Genomic DNA, 13,797 nt, shown 5'->3' on the forward strand with positions numbered 1-13,797 from the left:
TTCCAGAAGAATTGATGCTATTGAATTATCTTTTTGAGTGAAAAGTATCAAATATATGATGGACTACCAGTGTTCGACATAGAGAGAGCTATGCTGGCCTAGAGGACAAAAAGTTATGCCACCAAGCTAAAAGTGGGTGATTTTAATCTGCAGCCCTCAGGCCAGGTTCAAATTGTTTTCCTGTCAAACATTCTTCTAGGTGGTATAGCACTGGTCTGTGCATTGCTGTATAGAGGTAACTCGTGGTAGCTGTGATGCTGAACACTGTGACAGTGATGTGCCAATCGTGGTAATGGGTACCCATGGTGGACAGTGTTGGCTGGAGCTTTCCAACTAAAAAAAGCCTGGAAGCAGGAGCAGCATCCACTTTTGAAATGGCTTGCCTCCGGAAACTCTATGTACGAACAGTGCTCAGGCCTTTCATTCATATGGTCACACCTAACAACAACAACAACAACAACAACAACAACCAGTGTTTGGTGAAGCCCCCTGATTAAAGGAATCAAGCTTGGAAGCAGGAGTGGCATACACTCCATAATAGCTTGCCTCTGGAAACCCTATGAACCAGGAGAGAGGATGAAAGTTATACAGGAGGTGTCCAGGACTTTTGTTCATAGGGTTGCTATGTATGAGTCACCTGCGATTTGACGGCACTTAACAGCAACAACACATGCTGTGTTTGAGTTCATTGTTGCAGCCACTGGTAATTCATCTTATTGAGAATCTTGCTCTTTTTTCTGATTATTTTACCAAGCTTGATAATCTCCAAGGATTAAACTCTCTTGATAACACACAGTTGGTGTGCAAGTCTCCAAGGCTCAGTTCTTTTTTGTTAAGAGAGGACAGTAACTGCATCTCCTTTGTAAAGTTACTGCCAATGTGGCTTAAATGTAAAAGCATAAAGGTGAGTGAGCGGGAGATTATTTTGAGGATGGCACAACATAGGACAGGGTTCAAATCTGATGTTCATAGACTCGTTACAGATCGTAATCGAGTAAAAGGCACTAACATCACCACCAGCAGAATAAACACATCCTGTTAGTTAGACAAAAAGATGGCAAGACTTTTTCACATACTCTGGACATACCACAAAGAGAATTTAATCTTTGGAGACTATCATGCTCGGTAAAATACAGACAAGCAAGATTCTCAACAAGATGGATTACCACTGGTTTCAACAAAGGGTTCAAACACAGAAGGGACTGTGAGGACGGCGCAGGACCTGGCAGTGTTCTGTTCTATTTTACATCAATAGGGTCGCTTTGAGTGGGAGCCGAATGGCACCTGGAAACACAGAGAATCTGCCATGCGGCTTTAATACCAGCACTACTTTCTCAGCCTCCGGATTTCGGACTCTCCTAGAACATCCAGGGCTGCCTTTCACACCTTGGGACCTGCGTTGGCAAGCACTACAAGAAGGCAAGGGAAAAAGAAGCAGGGAACTCACCCTCCAGGATGGCGGGAATGCACCCGAGCTGCACGGGCGTAGGCTGCTTCAAACCCAGCTGTCGACATTGTTCCACGAGCCACGATGACAGCCCGAGTTCGGAGAAGGAGGCCATCCTCTCCACCACCTGGGAGAACCAAGTGTGCTGCGCTTCCGGTGCTTGCCGATGATGACATTACGGAAGCCTTTCCGTTCATTGGCCCTGCTCTGCAATTCCCGGCCTCCGTACATTCCCCCTAATGCTATTGGTTCGTAGGTTAGACTCAAACTACAACTCCCGAAATGCATTACGAGACACGCTTGTGTACCTCGCTCCCTGACCCCTAGCTTTTGTATACGAGCCTCCCATTGGCTTAGCTCCCTTCCACTGAGACCGCGTAAACTACATTTCCCAGTGTACTCCTTGGGAGGCCCCGTTTCCGGTCGACGTGTATCACCGCCTTAGCCCGCCCCCTCGAAAAAGAAGTGGTAAAGACCACAGTATCATGGCTCCTCCAGCCCCCGGCCCGGCCACCGGCGGCTCTGGGGAGGTGGACGAGCTGTTTGACGTGAAGAATGCCTTCTACATTGGCAGTTACCAGCAGTGCATCAACGAGGCGCAGCGAGTGAAGGTGCGGCTGCGCCGGGGCGGGAGGACTCTGGGGACGAAGGGTACGGGCGCTTCCTGGTGTCCGCGCTCAGCTTTTAATTATTTCCCCCATTTTTCGCAGTGTATTCTCTCTACCCACCTTTTAAGAGCGCAGCGAGAAGTTAATGCATCTTGTACCAAATTTCAGAGCTGTAGCAATTTTTTTTAGACCACTCTGCGCCCCGAAAGACATTCGAGTGAGGGAAATGCTTATTTCACTTTAATAATAAGTCTCACTCGTCGCGTGCACGCTGTGCCTCTCGTACTCGCAGTACTTGGGAGGGAGAGACGTCTGTAGCCTCATTTTACAAACAAGCATCTCGAGGTTTGGAAAGAGGGTGAATCTCCCAGTGTCTTAATCTTCATGCTAGCTTGATTCTCTCCGCCAGAGCTTGCCCATCTATTAATAAAATACTCGTTGAGAATCCGAACAGGGCAAAGAATGTGTTCTTGCTGGACTCTGAGCAGTAACCCAAATAGACATAACAGCAATAACCCAGGCTTGTAAAACTCACGCTAGCGGAAGAGAGAGAAAACAAGAACAGAAACAAGAAATTAAGACTTGAAAAAAGTGTTGTGAAGGTGAGTGACGTTCTAAGTGCCATCAGGTCGCTCTGAACCCTGCTCTGCCTTAAGTGATAGGAATTTTTATTCTTATTAGGTGTCCCACTCTCCACATATATTTAAGTCATTGTTGGGATCACCGCATTTTGCCACTGTATTAGATACAAAACCAATACTTGGACCAGGAGAGTCATCAGAACAGAGCAGGGAAACACTGCGTGGTTCAAAATTGGGAAAGGTGTACACCAGGGATGTGTCCTATCGCCATACCTTTTCAATCTATATGTAGAACAGATCATCTGGGAGGCTGGGCTATAGAGGAGGAATGTGGCATCAAGATTGAAGGAAGACTCATCAACAACCTGTGTTATGCAGAAGACACAATTCTGGTTGCTGGAACTGAGGAGGACCTGAAGCTATTTCTGCAGAAGGTGAATTGAAGCTCCACATCAAGAAAACAAAGATTCTCACCACTGGGCGGATTGGCAGCATCATGATGGACTGTTAAGAGATTGAGATTGTTAACACCTTTAGTTTGCTTGGTGCTACAATCAATACTCTTGGCATCAGCAGCCAGGAAATCAGAAGACAAATAGTACTGGGAAAGTCTGCTATCAGGGACCTCTCCTGTGTACTGAAGAACAGTGATGTCAGTCGTTGGAGACCAAGGTGTGCCTGATCCAGACCATGGCCTTTGTAATTGCTATGCGTCAGAAAGCTGGACAATAACTAGGGATGATATAAGGAGAATTGATGATTTTGAGTTGTGCCGGGGAAGAGTATTGAGTTTACCATGGACTGCTAAGAGAGCAAACAGATTCATCCTAGAGAGGGTGAAACCAGGCTGCTCCTTGGAGGGAAGGATTCTGAAACTGTCTCACATACTTTGGGCATGTTGGAAGGATAGACCAGTCCTTTGAGAGGAACATCATGCTTGGGAAATTGCTGGAACAGTGCAAGAGAGGAAGACCCTTGGTGATTGACTCAGTGACTGGGGTAATGGGGGTAGGTGTGTCAGGGATGATAAGGTTGGCAGGGTTCAGAGCTATTGTACAAAGGGGTCGCTATGAGTTGCTTACTTGATGGCACATAACAACATTGAATTAATTGCTGATTTTTTTAATGTAAATTAATTACCAGGTCTACTCTTTCTGATCGCCTTTAGTTTGTAAGCTCTTCTGAAACTTGTCCCTTCCTGCTGGTATTTGTTTTTTCTTTGTTGTTTTTTTTTTCCCTGCTGGTATTTGAAATACTGTTGGCACAGCTCCCAGCGTCCCAACAACACACAAGGACCCCAGCACAGCACACTGACAAATGGGAAATGATCTGTTAAAGGGCTAGAAAAGAATTCAGTGTGGTGAGGCCCATTGAGTGAAAAGGTTGACAAGAGGGGCTGGCAGAGTTTGCTGTCATTTTCAAAGTTGCGCCTTCAAAGCCGAGCAAACATGGTGCAGCTCTCTGCCCACCTTCACAGCCTCATATCTCTGAGACAATAAACAAATGCAGGAGGATTGAACATGTAATTCCAGCTTGGGAGAAGTGCCTCCTGTGTCCCCATTTCCCTTGTGTATGGTACTGTGTCCTGGCCCTCTTGGATCCAAGGCTGACCCTTAAGAGAGTTCTCACCTTGGGAAGAAGCACAAAAATGGGTTCTGAACTTTGAAGACAGAAAATGAGAAGGTACCAAGGCAGTCCTAGTGGGAGCTGGAATGGTGGTGGTAACAGACGGATGAGGCTACCGTAGGGTGAGGAGGCTGCGGTAGGGTGATGAGGTCAGGGTGTGACCCTTAAGGTGGTAGCTGGTGGGGGATGGGGTAAGCCCCTCTGCTCCTTCCCTGCTGCATCTCACTGAGGTGTTTACTGCACCTGTAGACTCCGTGAAATAGGCCCTTTTCACGCCTGGGGGTGCTGGGAAGGTGATTTCACCTATGAAGGGTTATGAAATGCATGTTTTTCCCCTGCTCGGTGCCATGGGACAGTGGTGGGCCCCAGTGGAGGCCTTTGAGCACACGGAGTCTGATGGCAGCCTGTCCCAGTAGAGGGCGCCAGGGCCTCCTCCTTCAGGGGAGCATGCTTGACAGCGTACAGCAGAGGGCGCCAGCGAGCACGTGGCAGGCTGTCCCCGTAGAGGGTGCGCGGGAGCACGTGTTAAAAGCCCTTCTTGTAAAACTGGATGAAATACGTTTACAGCATTGAAGTCTATGGGGGAGAGAATAGTCTAAAAGTATTATATTTTAGGGCATTATTTTTTCTCGTAGGAGTACGCAATGAGGGTTGCAGAGTGGATTATATTTGGGGGCGGGGCTGGGATTTGGGGAGGGGGGGATTGTGTACCAATGAGGGAGTTTTTCTTTTGCTTTTCAAGGAGAGGAGCAAAGGGGGGGGGGGGGGGGGGGGATGTGCGGGGAGAAGGGTGCAACAATGAATGAATGGAATTCCAAAATCTCTGTAGATGTTCATTGAAATGAAAAATAAACTAAAAAAAAAAAAGCACTTCTAGTATTTAGGCATCTGGTGTCTGTGCCCTCAAGGGCTTGTTGGCAAGTCCAGCCCTTCCTTTTGAGCCTCCTTCTCTTACTCAGCAGCCTTCTCTAACAGTGCCGGGTACCCTGTTTATACCTAGAATAGCTGAAGTTAGTGGGGCCCCCAGGAGCTTAGGCCCAGTACCCCTGCAGCATTTTACGTCCTGGACACCCAGAGCTGGTGCGTGTGTCTGAAGAGACCAGACAGCTGTCCTGTCGGACATCTCCCCCTGAGGATCTTTTGAGTCACTTGTTTGAAAGGCTGCATTTCATGTCACGACTGGGTCACTCGCCTGGCCATCAACCCTGGCCATAGAGCAGATGGGCCCCTTGGCAGTGAGGGTGGTCACCACATGTGCCTTCACACCCCTCCTCTGTAGCCCGAGAGATGTAGTGGTGTGGGATCTAGGGACGAGGTGGTCCTGATTTGCCCAAAAGTTTGGCTGTGATCCTGTGAGTCCCTGTGCTTTCTTGGGGCTCTATAACTTGAGGTGTTAACTGGTGACCCTGGGGTCGACAGATCTCCATTCTGTCACCTGGCTCCCCTAGTGGCCCTGTTCCAGCTCCCAGGTGTTTTGGCAAATCTCTAAAGACAGGTGCTGCTTCCTCCTGCAGGATGTCCTGTGTGGTCACCACCCACTACCCTGGGCTTTGAGCAGGGGCCATGCTTGTGTGGCATGACTTGGCAGATCCACTCCCAGGACTGAGTGATCTCCGTACCACAGTCTCACAGTGGAGGTGGCTGGGCTGAGCTGACCTGTCCAGGACAGATTGTTTCCTGTGGGTGGGGACCTCTGAGCCCACAAAACTCCTTCATCTTAGTGAGAGACTTATTTTTTCACCAAGGAAGTTAAAACAAAATCAAGTTAGAAACAGACCAGTTGTCATAATTAATTCTAAACCGTGTGGGGGGTTGTTAACAAAGAGTGGAAGTCCCCCTCGTGTTTCTGCCTGCACTGCCCATCCTTCAGAGGCACCCCGGCCTCTGTGCTCAAGCAGCTTCTGTCTGCATTTATCTGGACTTTCTTTCAGTTTGAGTTTGAGTTGGAGCTAGATGTTGGCAGTGCAGGTTCCATGGTGGGGGTGTGGGCCCAACCTTGGCACCATGTGACTGTCATGAACATTGTGCTTCTTGAAGCCCAGTCCTCGCCTATCGGGACAGAGTGGCAACTGTGCCCTCTCCTGGGCATGTTAGGAGAGAGCTCTGTCCAGTGTCTGGCCCCCTTGAGGTCATTCTTGTGCTGTGCAAGGTCATGGCCCTGAAAAGCTAGGGCCTCCCGTGAAGCCTACGTGCTGTCCCTGTGAGCTGTGCAGGTGTGCTGGGTCAACACAGCCTGATCCATGTCTGTCCCCACAGCCTTCGAGTCCAGAGAGGGACGTGGAGCGAGACGTCTTCCTATACCGAGCATACCTCGCACAGGTGAGCGCGTTGTGATTGGTGCCTGTGTGCGACTCCCGGAGCTGGTGTCCCATCCAGTAAATTGCAGAGGACCCCAGCACCCCCCCCCAAGCCTGTTCATGTTGTCATCTCTGCAGCTCCCCTTTAACCCTGACCCATCTCCACTGAGGCACTGGCTCCTGTCCCTCCCTCTGCACCCGGGGGGCTCCCCCAAGTCTTCTGACCGTACCGTGCCACGGGCTGAGCACCACCTCCTGGGGGTACAACTGGGGTGTGTTCAGACCGGGCGGTGAGCCACAGTGTGTATGTGATCAGGACCACTTTCCTGCTGGTGGCTCTGCCCGAAACCCCGTTCTGCCCCCTGGCACCTCCCTCAGACCACACACTCCTCACTGCAAGTGTGCAGCCCTTGGACATGTGACCTTCCCTGGGCTGCTCAGAGAAGGTGCGTGTGTTGGCTTCTTTGACCATCCCTGTGTGCACAGGGCGGGGCGGGGGGGTGTGTATGCGTGCGTGCTGTTGGACCCATACTTGGGTCTAGGAAACCAGAGCACATCCACCCGAACCGCCTAGAAAGGGAAGTGGGCCTCAGGCTCCCAGTCGCCTCGAAGTGACAGCAGCACCAGTCGGATGTCAGCAGAGTAGTCCTTTGGGGAAAGGAGGCTGTTCTGCCTTTTAAAGCAGGTTCCCAAGATGCTCATTTCTGGTGGACCACCCCCCACCCCTGTTACCCACTGTGTAAGTTGAGACGAAGGAGTTACACCTGGAATTTTCCAGCTTTGTGGCTCCTTGAGTGGGGAGAAGGGGCTCCACTTCCCACTGGCTTCCTCAGTGGCCCTCAGGGTCACAGTCAGGCTCCACCAGGTGACACAGGACTGCTTGTATAGGTGGCACTGAGTTTGAGGCGGTTGAGATGCCTGTGATTTGGGGTTGGGGACATGTGACAGGGCAGTGCTGATGCCTTGTGTGCCTGTCCACAGAGGAAGTATGGTGTGGTGCTGGATGAAATCAAGCCCTCCTCTGTCCCTGAGCTGCAGGCTGTGCGCATGCTTGCCGAGTACCTTGCCAGTGAGAGCCAGAGGTGAGGTGCCACCACGGTGCCGCGTGGGGAGTGAGATGTGCATGAGGGGATTCTGCCAGGAGGACTTGGCCAGGCCATTCTGCTCAAAGCCAGTGTCGTTCCTGGCTTCTACTCGACTTTGCTGTACCTTCACCCTCCAGGGAATGGGGGTGTACCTCATCCCAGTCTATCCCAGAATGCACCACTGGCCCTCCCCCACCCCAGGAGTCTCCCACTTGGCTTGGAATTAAGAGGTTCACATCCTGCCTGTGCTCCCTGCTCTGGTCAGCCCTCAGGCTGCTGCCCCCACCATCTGCCAGCTTAGCACTGCCTTGTAGGGACGCTGTGGTGGCACACCTGGACCGGGAGATGAGTCGCAACGTGGACGTGACCAACACCACCTTCCTGTTGATGGCCGCCTCCATCTACCTGCACGACGGGAACCCGGATGCCGCGCTGAGGGCCCTGCACCAGGGTGACAGCCTCGAGTGGTGAGTGCCGCCGATGGCCGTTACGTCCCCTTCATCCACAGTTCCAATGGCATGTACGTTTCAGGGGTGTCCAGTGTGTCCCAAGTTGGGCAGCCCCACTCTGACACTTGGTGGGATTGAGTGGTTATAGGAGCTGGCCAGCACCCCCCAGGGCCAGACTGGGCAGGTCCCTCACTGTGGGGTCCTTGTGGTACTGGTGTGGCTGCCATGTGGCCTGGGGCCTCTTAACCACGGCAGACTCATGTCCCTTTGTGGTGAGAACAAGGAGGTTAGTCAGTACTGAGTCTGCCTTCGGGCCTCTGAGCAGCTCTCTAAGCCCCAGTGATTTCAGTAGTGAGATGAGGACTAGAAATGAAGTGGGGGAACAGCCAGTGGGGCCTGTGAGCTCTTAACCCCCTCAGTGCTGCTGGGGCAGCGGAGGGTGAAGAGGGTGTTGAAGTGTTCTGAGTGCGTGGGGGTTGGGGAGTGTTCTGTGCCTCCGCAACTTCCTCTGACCCCCGCCCGCCCCCCAGCTCGGCCATGGTAGTGCAGATCTTGCTGAAGCTGGACCGCCTGGACCTTGCCCGGTAAGCCTTCCTGTCCCCTTGGTTCTGGGGGGCCCACCTGGTGGGGTGCCACATCCCTGTGCCTAGTTTCTCAGGGTTGGGGTGATGCTTCCTTCACGTGGCCTTCCTGTGGAGCACGACTGGGGATCAGGCAGCACCCAGGACTGGCTTCTGAAACGCCGTGGTCAGGACCTGGGCTGGTGAGGCAGGGTCTGGTGAGCTGCAGCAGTGCCTGGAAGCGTGTCAGGGCCCAGCTGTCCGCTCAGAAAGCCCCCGTCAGGAGGTCTCCACAGTGGGGACTACACGCATGAAGACACCCAGAGTTGCAATAACACCTTTGTTGCCCTCCACCCAGGAAGGAGCTGAAGAAGATGCAGGACCAGGACGAGGATGCCACCCTCACCCAGCTGGCCACTGCCTGGGTCAATCTGGCTGTGGTGAGGCCTCGCTATGGGCGGAGGGCATTGCGTTGGCCTGCAACTCTGTGGGCAACCCCCAACTTGTTCCTCCACCATCCATGTCTTTCCATACAGTTTCCTCATCTGTATCTGTCTCTCAGCCCATCCCCTGCCTGTCTCCTGAATTGTTCCTCTGCCTGTCCCCTGACTAGATTCCCTACCTGTCCCAGACAGACCATCCCTTGTCTAGCTTCTTGGGGACTCTAGAGGGACTGAGGGGGGTGGGATGATGTCCAGGTAGGTGGAATGATCTCTGGGCAGCTTGGTTGCAAATCCTCTCACAGGAGGGTGACTGACATGGTGGCCCTGTGCTCACAGGGTGGTGACAAGCTGCAGGACGCATACTACGCCTTCCAGGAGCTGGCCGACAAGTGCTCGTCCACCCTGCTGCTGCTCAACGGCCAGGCCGCCTGCCACATGGCTCAGGGCCGCTGGGAAGACGCTGAGGGCGCGCTGCAGGAGGCACTCGATAAGGTAGCTGGTCCCCGACTGCCCACCATGGTGGCAGCAGCCCTCCACTGCAGCCTGCGCCTGGTGGGCCTCGGAGTGGGGACGGGCCACCACACGGGCACAGGGTCAGGGAGACACAGCTAATGGGAGCAAAAATGGTGTGTCCCCACAGTGACCACAGGCACATGGTGCGCTGACTGTGCTGGCCCAGGGCTCAGTTGTTCGGTGCCCACAGGGTGGCGGTGTCCCTGCCTGTAGGTGGATTCACGGTGGCAGACTTGCTGCCAGTGTGGAGAAATTATTAGTGTTATTTAAAACCTTGAAACCTTGGCCTGACTTGTTTTGGAGAGTGGAACCTCGGGCAGGCGAGGCCTTCATGGCCTAAACCAAGTGGAGATCGCCTGGCCCTCTGAACCCCCATTCTGGCCTCATGCCAGCCTCCTCACCATCCTTTAGCCGCTCGGCTCCTGGCTCTGAGATTGGTTCTGGAAAGAGCCTGCTGGTCACAGGGGACCAGGATTCCTCAGACGTGGTGGGATGCTGCATGCACCCCCGCCCTACTGCAGTGTCTGTCGAGCTGGTGCATGTCTACACTTGGGAGAAACACCTGAGCTCAGTCCGTCTCGGAGCACTTTCTGAATGACACACCAATGCCGTGCGGGGCGTTTCTCCCACTGGGCCCACAGTCAGCTGCGTCGTTTCTCTGGGATTTGCCAAGATGGCCCTGGAGCTTGCCAAGGGGTGGGGTCAGCTGCCCTTGTGGCCGGGGTCCCATTCCCATAGAGCTGCCTCATCACAGAGGCCTTCTGTGGGTGGTCCTTGCACCCTGTCAAGCGGGTCCCCAGGCTCCAGCCCTTCTAGAGGTGAGCGGGTGAGGTCATCACTGCAGATTCTGGTCGTTTTCATGCGCTCTCTGCCAAGGCCGCTTTGAATCTGTGTGATAGAGCAGTCCTCTCCCAGGCTTGTCCTCATCTTTTATCAGGAGTCCTGAAGCTGTTTTTTCTGCCTTGTTTGTGGTGGGGAAACAAGTTTAGGGGGAAGTTGGGGGTATAGGAGTGGGGTGTGCTGTATTCTGAGTCTCACGTCCCTGACCTACAGGACAGTGGCCACCCAGAGACACTGATCAACCTCATTGTCCTGTCACAGCACCTGGGCAAGCCCCCTGAGGTAAGCCGCCTTCCCAGGGCAGAGTGCAGCAGGTCAGAGTTGGAGCAAAAATCCCCTCCCTCTGGAAGTTTCCGTCAGCCTTGGGGATGCCCAGGGGCAAACTGGATGTCTAGTCAGTTGTGACCAGCTGGCCAAGGGGTCAGTGTCCATCCCTGGAGACCTTACCCCTGGAATAGCAGTGACCCCTGGTCTGGGGTAACCAGACAAGATGTTCCATCTCCTGGCCTTCAGGGTGGGGGTAGGGCCCAGAGGCTGGACTGCTGAGGCCCACATACTTGAACCTCGTCCCCGGGGTGTCTCCCCTCCCCACACCATCTTCTCCCTCCCTTGTCTCCATCTCTCCCTGTGACTTAAGTCCTAGTTCACGTCCCTTTCCCCCGAGTCTCAGGCAAGAACTGAGTCCCTGGCTTTAGATGACAGAGACCCCAACTCCCTGGTGACTTAAAACTGGTCACTTCCACCCTGAGGAGCCCCTAGGACCATGGAGGGTAAATGAGAAAGAATTTTGTTAACCTGACCTCCCTCCACTGCAGGTGACCAACCGCTACCTGTCACAGCTGAAGGATTCCCACAGGTCCCATCCATTCATAAAGGAGTACCAGGCCAAGGTGAGCGTCAAGTCTCACACCCCAGTCCCTAGACCTGGCTGGTCCACAGGCCTTCTCCCCACCTCCAGCATCAGACCTGCTCCTGAGCCCCCGCCCCACCTCTGTCTTTGAAGGAGAATGACTTTGACCGGCTGGTCCTGCAGTACGCTCCCAGCGCATGAGGCTGACCTAACCCCGACCACATCCATGCCTCCATCCCACCAGCACCCACCACTTCTCGGCCAGACCCTGGAAGCCTGGTGCCAGCACCCCCGTCTCCCACCAATAAAAAGGGGCACCACCCAACTCAAAATGTGTCTGCTTGTTTTTGTGGAGGGTACACAGGGCAGTGCCCACAGAGGTTACCCAGTGCTGTGGTGCTGGGAAAGGCGTGCATCACCAACAGAGAATGCAAGGGTCTGAGAACCATACCTGTATATCTCAGATTCCTACTTCCCCATCCTGCAAACTGTCCCCTGCTGCAGAGAACAGGCACCCCAGCTCCCAGTGTTACCCTCCACCTCAATCTCCAGGGATGTTGAACAGGGAAACAGGCATAGAGAGATCACTTCAAAGATGCCAGGGTTCAAGTCCTGAGGTGGTTCAGAAATGGCCAGCAATGCCAAGAAATTTTCGGGCTCCTCCAGAACGCTGGGGCTGCAGTCTGTTCTGGGTGTAAGTGTTCCCTCATCCTCAGCTCTTTCCTACGGCCGCTCTAGTGATCAGGCCCTGGATCTGAGACGAGCTGAGAGCACGAAAGCTGACAAGGATGAAGAAGCCCAACAACAGAGCCAGGAGAAAGGGGGGCAGCTTATTAGGGCAGAGGAGGGGAGCTGTGGGGCCCAACCTGGAACAGTCTGCTTAGCCCCTGATAAGTTACAACTGGCCAAGGTGCAGGGTGGGGGTTCACTTGGGCATTTGGAGCAACAGGTGCAGCTTGTGCAAAGGCCCTGGGGCTGCTCTAGTTTTTTTAAGTGCACTGACTAGACTGCCCTTTGCCCAAGACTGTTGCGTAGGCAGGGTCTGGTGGAGATAAGAATCCTGGGTTTCCAGTGCCTTGCCTCACCCTGGTCTTCATGTAGCGGCAGCCTTTGAAACTGCCCATCCCTGGTTACCAGGCCAGGATGTAAAGCAGCTGCTCCCTACCACCCCTAGATCTATGTGGGAACCCTCCCTGGGCAGAGAGCACTAGGAGGTCTGAGTGGAGTTGCCCCTGCCTCAGAGGGGCTGGAGGCATGGCCTTCCAAGTCGCCAGTGGGGACTCTTTCCAAGTCCACTGCATGCCTGTTAGGGAAACCTGAGGCTGGTGGGTGGGGCATCCTCTCCCATTACCTGATGGCAACCATGGTGACCAGATAGTGTTGAGTAGGGTGGGTGGTTGGAGGATCTGGGAGTGCTCTCACAGGCCAAGCAAGGTGCAGGGGCTCTTCCCCTCCCCTGGCAGGCGAGGTCATGCAGGAGTCATGCCTGTGGCCTCAAGCCAGGCATTCGACCTTGACCAGTCAGGCTGAGGCCCATCCTGACAATGCAGTTGTGAAGTTAGGTGGCATCCTTGATGTGTAGTCCAGGGAGGTGACCTCTGCTCCTAGACATGAGGGAGGTGGGGAGGAAGCCAGGGCTTCATGAGGAAAATCTGGGCAGAGACCGCTACCACTCAGAACCTCAGGTGGGATGAGGCTGGTCTGTGGGGAACTTGCCCACCCTATCCGCTACCTGGGGAGTGGGAACAGTGAGGGAAGAGAGGGCTGGTCATGGTGGGTAGCCCAAGCGACTCTTAACTCCTGTCTAAATGCCACTGAGGCGGAGAGACTGGATGGGATGCCCAGCACTTAGGATGGTGGGAAGTACTAGAGGCCCAGGGGAATTGGAAGGGAACCAGTGCCTGGCCAGTCGGCTTCCCCAGCAAAGTGGGGGGTCTGAACTCAGCAGAAAGTCACCAGGTGAGTCAGATGACGCCACCTGGTCTCGGTGTGCCCAACCACCGGTCGTGCGCCCCCTCTAAGGATTCTATAGTCTCCCACATGCACAGTTCCACCTCCTCTTTGGCCTTCAGCCACAGACTTCAAGGAGCAGACCTGTGGGACACAGAGTTCCCAGTCTCGCCGAGGGCGCGTGGACAAGGAGTGAGGGGAGTTCGGTGTATGCATTTCGCTGGCACCTCCGGTGGGCGGTGCTCATTCTAAAAGAACACAGGTCTTGATTCGCTTCGGCCTCCTGCACGAACAGGTGTGCCGGACCCAGGGCTGTGATGCGAAGGCCTCCGAAGCTCCCCAGAGCTGTGAGCCTCAGTTTCCTTCCTGCAAAGTGGGCCTGAGCGCGACCCTGCCTCCAGATCACGACCACACCGGACCTCATCTGCCCACCCGCCTTACCCTGCCTCCAGCGCCGGCGGAGGTGGGAGACGAGGCGCCCCACTCGGCGGTCCCCGCACCGCCCCGGGGGCGGAGCCCACGTCGGCCCCGCCCCCTCGGCGCGTCCG

The 13,797-nt window shown here is 54.2% G+C and overlaps 3 protein-coding genes across 5 annotated transcripts in view; 2 read left to right on the forward strand and 1 right to left on the reverse strand.

Moving 5' to 3' along the window:
• Positions 1-1,608, reverse strand: part of DDX49 (DEAD (Asp-Glu-Ala-Asp) box polypeptide 49) — an 8,879-nt gene extending 7,271 nt beyond the window's left edge. Inside the window, exon 1 of the mRNA XM_006885969.1 lies at positions 1,448-1,608. Coding sequence (XP_006886031.1) covers positions 1,448-1,562 — 115 coding nt within the window. The 5' untranslated portion in view covers positions 1,563-1,608. The remainder of the gene's footprint in view (positions 1-1,447) is intronic.
• A 317-nt stretch (positions 1,609-1,925) lies between these two features.
• Positions 1,926-11,505, forward strand: COPE (coatomer protein complex, subunit epsilon). 3 transcript variants are annotated; one of them, XM_006885869.1, is made up of 10 exons: positions 1,926-2,058; positions 6,519-6,581; positions 7,541-7,641; positions 7,959-8,111; positions 8,624-8,677; positions 9,012-9,093; positions 9,433-9,588; positions 10,663-10,731; positions 11,265-11,339; positions 11,453-11,505. In XM_006885869.1, exons 1-10 carry the CDS (start codon positions 1,933-1,935, stop codon positions 11,498-11,500), a joined length of 927 nt encoding a protein of 308 aa, XP_006885931.1. In that variant the 5' UTR covers positions 1,926-1,932; the 3' UTR covers positions 11,501-11,505. The 3 variants fall into 3 exon arrangements, with proteins under 3 accessions (XP_006885931.1, XP_006885933.1, XP_006885932.1); XM_006885871.1 differs by lacking the exon at positions 9,433-9,588; XM_006885870.1 differs by lacking the exon at positions 7,959-8,111.
• Positions 11,506-11,927: 422 nt separating this feature from the next.
• The window catches only part of CERS1 (ceramide synthase 1), a 25,191-nt gene continuing 23,321 nt past the window's right edge, over positions 11,928-13,797 (forward strand). Inside the window, exons 1-3 of the mRNA XM_006885970.1 lie at positions 11,928-12,216; positions 13,372-13,441; positions 13,505-13,792. Coding sequence (XP_006886032.1) covers positions 11,928-12,216; positions 13,372-13,441; positions 13,505-13,792 — 647 coding nt within the window. The remainder of the gene's footprint in view (positions 12,217-13,371; positions 13,442-13,504; positions 13,793-13,797) is intronic.

Source organism: Elephantulus edwardii, unplaced genomic scaffold, assembly GCF_000299155.1.
Source record: "Elephantulus edwardii isolate Elephantulus edwardi_28Jun2011 unplaced genomic scaffold, EleEdw1.0 scaffold00045, whole genome shotgun sequence".
Classification (NCBI taxonomy): Eukaryota; Metazoa; Chordata; class Mammalia; order Macroscelidea; family Macroscelididae; genus Elephantulus; species Elephantulus edwardii.